At 58.4% G+C, this 7,276-nt stretch overlaps 1 protein-coding gene across 1 annotated transcript; it reads right to left on the bottom strand.

Annotated features, from left to right (window-relative positions):
• Positions 1 to 299: 299 nt before the first annotated feature.
• Positions 300 to 6,975, bottom strand: NTHL1 (nth like DNA glycosylase 1). Its single transcript, XM_086622331.1, has 6 exons — positions 6,900 to 6,975; positions 6,104 to 6,336; positions 3,871 to 4,041; positions 3,165 to 3,324; positions 1,376 to 1,481; positions 300 to 701 (listed from the first exon to the last, which is right to left on the bottom strand). The coding sequence occupies exons 1-6, from the start codon at positions 6,973 to 6,975 to the stop codon at positions 578 to 580; spliced, it is 870 nt and encodes a 289-aa protein (XP_086478457.1). The 3' UTR covers positions 300 to 577.
• Positions 6,976 to 7,276: the final 301 nt, after the last annotated feature.

The raw sequence follows: 7,276 nt of genomic DNA on the forward strand, positions 1-7,276 counted from the left end.
GTCTTTGGCCATGCCTTATCCCTTGCAGTGCCCTCGCTGCCCGGGCTGGGCAGGAGCCTTGGCAGGTTGCATGCTGCCTGCTCTCCGCTGGCAGGGCTGGCTGCTATGGCCTCACGCTTTGCTGAGGTCACCCGTGCTCTCCTTCCCCCTGCCCTGTGATGCACAAATGCCAGCAAACCTCATGGGTGGAGAAAAAAAATGCAAACCCCACCACCTTTATTAGCTGTGTATTTACAAGCAGCAGGTCCCATAGGACAAAGCACTTCTCTGGCTGCTCCTGCAGCAGCACAGCCCGCTGCCCCGCCAGGGCACGCTCAGGCATTCGCACGGGGGCCGGAGCCTTCGGCACCGACGCAGCAGGACCGCTGCGCTTTGAAAGACCCTTTTTCCTCTGGAGAGAGCTCAGCCACTGCCAGCGGCTGCTCCCTCCCGAGATGCTGAGCTGGCTGCAGCAGCCTCCCGTTTCCCTGCAGTCACACTGCCAGCCCCGTGCAAAGCAGAGCTTTCCTAGGGCTCAGCTCTGGGCTGCCGCTGAGCCGAAGCAGATTTGTTGCTCTGTGGAGACCGGATGATTCCCTCAGCGTCTCTTAGCAGCTGGGCAAATGTCTTGATTGAGGCACTCCTTGCAGCGAGGGTTCACAGGCAGGCAGGTCTGCTGGCCAAAGCCCACCAAAAGCCAGTTTATCTCCCTCCAGAGGTCCCTGCAGTGAGAAGAAAACAAGCTTTCTGATACAGCTGCTCAGAGGGGTTAAAGCACAGTCTGTGCTTTTAAATAGCTCCCTTTCCCCTACTGCCTGTTCCTCTTGGCTTCCCAAGGAGCCTGGAGGCAGGTCCCAGCCTCCTGCTAAGAGCAGCCCTCCTAACCTTTCCTGATCCCGCTGAAGTGGGGTGGGGAGCAGGGGACAGACTCACAAAGTGCCTGCGCTCATGCTCTTGTGCCAGATGTGGAGGTGCAACAGAGTACCTGTCAGCTGGCATTTGAGACTGAAGATTAAGCATCAATGAAAGCCAGAATCCAACCATGGTCTCATACTGCTGTGGCCATTAGGCTCAGCAGGTCCTGTGTAGAAAAGCACCTGGCTTGGGCCATAGTAAACTTGTGAAGGCAAGAATCAGCCATCAAGACCTCCAGGTACCTGGCTGCACTAGTGGTGATCGATAGATCTGATAGCCAGGAAACAACCAAGTAGCAGAGATGCTGCTGCTGCAGCTCTCTGGAAAGGAGAAACAGCTGCAGACTAGTCCTCCATAGAGAAGAGGGACCCAAAGTGCCCTCACTGAAAATGCTCTAAGCAGGACTGTGTGCAGACACGGCTCCTGCAGCTGGCTCGAGGGGCTTGGTGTGGTGGAACGAGGCTGGGGTCTCCGGCCTTACCTGGGCAGCCAGTCCTCCAGCGCTACCCGAGTTTCCTCGGGGTGTCTGGTCTCCTTCTTCACCCACTTCAGCCTGTTTGTGATCCTGTGCACGTGGGTGTCCACAGCTAAGGAGGGAGAGCCCAGAGTTTAGGTGGGGGCAGACACACCTGAACGGAGAGAGCACAGCCAAAAGCTGCCTGTCACAGCTGCCTCGGCGGGCAGGTGAAGCAGGAGGGGAGAGAGAACAAACGTGCTGCTTTCTTCCTGGGCCCAGAGCCAAAAGCAAGAGCGGATGGATATCTCACACCCGACCCAGCCTTCCTTCAAAGATCCCTGTGCTCTGATCTAGCAGGCACGGGGCAGCCTGTCCCGGGTTCTCCTCCTCCCTGTGCTGCAGCTGATGTTACGCAAGTTGCAATCTCTGCCCCTTAGTTTACCCAGATGGAAAACACATTTCATAATACCTACCAGCACAAGAAGGTTTGTGAGGCTTAAACCAATGTTTATAAAGTGCTTTGAGCTGAAAAGCTCTGAATGCAAAGTGTATTATTGTTAGATCCGCAGCGATAAACCTGTCTCTATGGCTAATTGGGCAAAACCCAGGAAATTGCTGTAAACAGGAAGACTAAGTCTTGCCTCCTAAATCAAAACTGAGCACACAATTATTTGGAAAACAGTTGGGTAGTTTGGCTCCCTCTCACTTCCCTCCCCCACAGCAGGGAGAGCACAGCAGACCCCAAATGCTGCCAGATCTGGCACGAGAGCCACATCCCGTCCAGCTGACGGTCAGCGGTGGGGCTGCAGGAGCCAGCGGCCGCCCGCGCTGACCGGTGGCACTCGGTCATCAGGTGGCACCGTTCCGAGCTTTCCCAGAGATCCCCCATTAAGCAGCAAATACACTCGGAATATTAATCTGTCCCCGGGGGCCACCAGGCTGGGCAGCCCGCAGGGGCCCTGCAGCTGATGGTCCAGCCCCATCTGCCGGCTCTTGCGAGCAGATCTGCTGCCAGCCACGCTCCCCAAGCGAGCATCGTGCAGGAGCCACCCTGCCCTGGGCCCATCTCCATCTCAGACTTCCTCCCAGCTAACGCCACAGCTCCACAGGGGTACAGCTAGGCACCCTCCTACACTCTCTGCTCAATAAAGACAGCAAATAAACAAATGGACCTGTGGTCACCTATTACCCAGCCACAGGAACTCAAACAGATCAGAAATTCTGTAGCTATAGATTGCCTGAGACCATTTCTGTCTACAACCCATCATGAATTACGGATTCCAAACGTAATTTTGCCTAAGCTCTGCTTCTGCCCTCTTACAGCTTGCCAAAGAAAAGCAACATCCCAAATGAGACCTGTTTAAATAGAAGCAACCCTGGAAAAAAATAACCTCGGACTATCCTACAATTATCCCAAATCATGAAATTATCCCACCTCTCTTCCACTCAACACCAAAGAGATTTCAGAGCGTTATTCTGCTAGCACATCTTTTTGGATGCCTATCCAATTTGGCAATACTCACTGCCTACCAGCATCTGAGGGGAGGGAGTGACTGCCCTTAGGATTTCTGCTGTCAATTTGGGGAAAAACAGGAGCTGGATTCATGCTTAAATCCTATAGCAGCTCATCCGCTGTGAGTGGTTGAGGGTCCCATCCTTCACCCACCCAAACAGTCTGCAGATGACTCAACTGAAGGGATGCTACCAAGCTCCTGGGGCAGGCAGTTTACCCAGCTGCAACATCCCTTCTCTGCCCAGGGAATGGATCAGGCAAAATTTAGGAAAGGAATAGGGAAAACATGGTCCAACCTACCTATCCCAGACACACTGTCCCAGGCAATGTTCATGGCCAAGTGGGCCATTTTGGGCCCGACTCCTGGCAGCTGCACCAGCTCCTCCACAGTTCTTGGGATGTCACCCCCATATTTCTGCTTCAGGATGGCTGTCGTCTGCTTTATGTATTTCACCTTGTTCTGGAAAACCAAGGGCAAAGGCAGAAAATCCAACTTGACCTCCACTACAGGGAAAAGAGACAAACAGCTCAGGAAACAAACCCTTCCTGAACGTATGTGACATGTGAGGCCACACACTGGAGCTTGTGGAGGGGAGACAGATCTTTGATTTCTCCGTGAAAGCAAAACTCTGAAACCTGATTAGCTCTGGCCTCCCCTGCACACTCCAGGCACTGCAGCAAACGACCTTGCTGTGGATACAAACTGCTAAAACTGGCAGAAAACGCAGCCTTCAGCTTGACTCTGGGAGAAGGATCACCAGAGGGCACGGCACGCAGGCTGAACCCCGGCCGGGGGTGCATCCTGCAGGAGCAGGGCTGCTTCGCACCCACCTCCTGCTGGGAGCTCCACGACTCCCAACGAGCCCAGTGTGCAAAGGACAAGCCTGCACCCGCTCCGTGCTCCTCTCCTGGCCTCCGAGCTGTCTCAGATGGCTGCACAGGGTGGAGGTTGGTGGGGTGGGTTCCTCTACGGGCACGGCGGGTGCTGCCGTGGTGCTGCACTCACCCTCCAGAATCCCACGGGGTAAATGATCTGCCCAAGCGTCGCATCATCCATCTGCAGGACACTGTCGACCGTGAGGCCGCGCTGCCTCAGGCGCAGCATGGCAGCTGACGTCACCTGGTCCTTGGTCTGGCTGGAGAGCATCAGCGACAGCAGGACTTGGTAGCGCATAACCTGGGGAGAAGGAGGCAGTGAGACACACCAAGACCTCTGAGAGGATCCGGCTGCCTCTGGGACTCGGTCCTCCCACCCAGCACCATCTTCAGTCCAGCGCACAACGTGGACCCACCCTGGTTCAACCTTGTCCACCTACAAGAGACTGGAAAGCTGCAACAGAAACCATCTGCAACCATTCACATCTACCACACAGCAAAGGGAGAAAAGAAACACCTTCAACCTAAGCAGTCAGCACGCGTCCAAGCGCAGATCCCAGCGACTGCCTACTGGGATCTCACATCCAAGGATGCCAGTGCTTAGTCACAAAGGGCCAGACGAAGCTTTTCCTGATGACAGGATTCTCAGGAGACCCCACAGGACGCAGAAGTACAAACGCCCCATGATTTTTCATGCAACTTCTGCTCTCAAGCAGCTTTTGAAAACCCCGTTCCTTTCCCATTAGGCTTCAGTAGGAACTGGGTATATGGCTCCAGTGAGCTCCTTACGAAACCAGATCTAAAGAACTGGGATGACAGAGACTGGGAGATGAAGCACAACACCCAGGAGTTTCTCTGATGCAGTCAGGCAGGGTTTAGCCCAGACCATTCACCTAATTCTCAATCGATTTTTCCCCAGATGTGATTCTGTCCCCATCAGAATGAGGAGGATGATGCAACTAACCTGGACTGACCCAGGATAACGTGGGATACAATCCTTCCTCCGCCTCTCTTACAAAACAAGTTCACAAAACCACAGCTGCACCAGGAAAAATCTCCGAGTGCATGGAAGCAGGGTAACCTCTGAGCGCATGCACGTTGTGTGGGGAGCCCTGGTGCATGCTTGGGGTTACAACATCCACTTTTCCTTGGAAGCAACGACCCTGCATCTCTGGGGAAGAAAAGTTATTTCCATATCATGCACCGTGGTCTCCCTGGCCCCACAGCTGCACTTGGTGCCAACCCACACGGCTGCGGAGCCTGAAGTCGGAGCCAAAGCTAACCATTTTCCGCAGGGATCCCAGCCCAGGGCACAATGCCAGCAGCAAGGACAGCATTAGGAGCTCCCAGCTGTGTCTGGGAGACCCCTCCCTCAGCACCCAGCAGGTCGCCCTGGAGCACGTGGCTCCTGCTGCTCCGCTGAGCCCGCCGGCGGGTTGTCTCCGCGTTCCCACACCGGCGCCGCGCACGGGGAGCACGGCCCTGCAGCCCCCGGTCCCAGCGCCGTGCCACAGCCTCGCTCTGCTTTGTTGTTTTGTACCGATGCAAGCGGTCCCCTCGGAGGGAGGTGTCGTTTGGGGCCTTTGATGGTGTTCCCAGGCTTGGGGAGCACAGTGCCATCCCAGCATGACCCTTCCTTTCAACCACGATCCCCTTAAACGTAGGCTGCAAGAGGGAGGAAGCCAACCTACGCTTCTGCGCTGCTCTGAAGAGCATGAAAGCAGCTTGGAAAGATTTTTCTCGGCTCCCCTCACCTTTTCTCCACACTGTTTTCCCTCTGCATTACAGAGCCATCTTGCTGGATGCTTTCCTTGGACTCCTACAGAGATTTTTAAGAAAAAAGGGATACGCATTCACACCCTGCCAGGCTGCCCCAGAAGACAGCACTGCCACAACACACTCTTGGAATTTTCAGTGCCAAGTGCAATACCATCCTGTTCTGGTCTCAGATCCTACTCTTGGTTCAGGCTGCCAACTCTGCTGGCAGCTGTTTAAGCCAAGGACAAGGGCTGTTTGCTAGTTGGTCTCTAACGCCCAGCACGGGCTGAAGGCGAGCAGAGAACATCTCGGAAAACACCCACTGCCACTTCCCAAGGGCGCAGTGCTGGAGAGGCAGTGAAGGACTCTCCTCCTCTAGCAGCAGGAACAGTTTCTCTCATGCGCACACTTCTGCAGCAACCTCCTGTGGGACCAATGCCAGCCTAGCGTCCTGGCACGCCCTGCGTTTACTTTTCTCTTCTGGAGACATCCAAAGTGGGACATGTCCAGGGGCAACATGAGGATGAGGGAGGCCGGAGGGTGGTGGAAGCGGGCTGTATTTCCATGTGCCCAGCTGGCAGCGCCGGGCAGCGGGGTGTCCTTACCTGCGGAGGTGCGCTGCTGTCGTAACACTTCTCCACTCCCATCTCATCGACGGGAGCATCTCTCTTCTTCCTCATTTCCCGGATGCGCTCCAGCTGCTGTTGCCAGTTCCTGGGCTCCCAGTGTGGTCTCTGGGGCTCGGCACCATCCCCCTGCCCAGATTCGTAGGCAATGGCGACGCTCTTCCTCCTCCTGCTGCGCCTCGGGATGCCGGCTGCACTGTGGACCTGGCTCGCTGCAAGGGACAGGGCAGAGATTTCCAGGGCTGATCCCAGAGGAAAGAAGCCTTCGTCTCCCACCAGCACCCAGCATCGGTCCCACGTGCCAGCAACCACCCGGGAGCTCTGACGAGGCTGAACTTGTCTTCCCCATAGTCCCAAACCAGTAGCAACACCCCACATCCGCCCAGCCCTGACTGGAGCCAGCCGTGGGGTGGGGAATGGCTGGGAAGGGTCTGGGAAATAGGTAACAACAGTCGGGGACCCGTGTGCCACCCACAGGGGACGCGCGTCCCACCGAGGGGATGCGTGTGCCACCCAGGGGACCCGTGTGCCACCCAGGGGACCCGTGTCCCGTGTCCCCAGCACACAGGAGGCTGCTGAAGGACAAGACGCACCCCCAGGCCCTGGCCCGGGGTGCTGCCGCATCCCGGGCTCCGAGGCGGAGGTGACACGGGCACCGTGCCCCTGTGCCCCGGCCGGGTCCTTACTGCCGCTTCTCGCGGGCTCCCTGCCCGGGCCGGGCCCGCACAGAGCCCCGCCAGCCCCGGCCATCGCGGATCTCCACCCGCCTCCGTACCTCCGGCCGCCCCCCCGCGCCTGCCGAGCCGCCGGGCCGCCGCCCGCCCCCCGCCGGCGGGCACGGCCGCGCACATGGCGGCGGCCCCGGGGACTACCGCTCCCGGCGTGCCCCGCGGCGGGCGGGCGCGCGCGCGCCGGAAGCGGCGGGACTTCCGCCGGGGGCGGGGCGCGGCGCGGGGGGGGCGGGCGCGGAGCGGGGAGCGGGCCGGGGGCGGCGGGGCCGGGCCGGGCCGGGCCGGGGGGTGAGTGAGGGTCGGGTCGGGGGGTGGCGGCCTCGCTGGGCGGGCGGGGGGCGCTGCCCGGGCCGGGGACGCGGGGCCTGGCGGGGGCGGGGGGTGCGGGGCTGCCCTCGGCCGGGCCGGGGGGGGTCCCCGG

Source organism: Tauraco erythrolophus, chromosome 17, assembly GCF_009769465.1.
Source record: "Tauraco erythrolophus isolate bTauEry1 chromosome 17, bTauEry1.pri, whole genome shotgun sequence".
Classification (NCBI taxonomy): Eukaryota; Metazoa; Chordata; class Aves; order Musophagiformes; family Musophagidae; genus Tauraco; species Tauraco erythrolophus.

What these genes read in the sequence shown, in the direction of transcription:
- NTHL1 (XM_086622331.1), bottom strand. Translation starts at nt 6,975, where the DNA reads ATGTGCGCGGCCGTGCCCGCCGGCGGGGGGCGGGCGGCGGCCCGGCGG. An exon ending in GGACAGTGTGTCTGGGATAG is followed by an intron (nt 1,482 to 3,164) that starts GTAGGTTGGACC and finishes CTCCCTCCTTAG; the next exon opens with CTGTGGACACCCACGTGCAC. An exon ending in CTGGAGGACTGGCTGCCCAG is followed by an intron (nt 702 to 1,375) that starts GTAAGGCCGGAG and finishes TTCTCACTGCAG; the next exon opens with GGACCTCTGGAGGGAGATAA.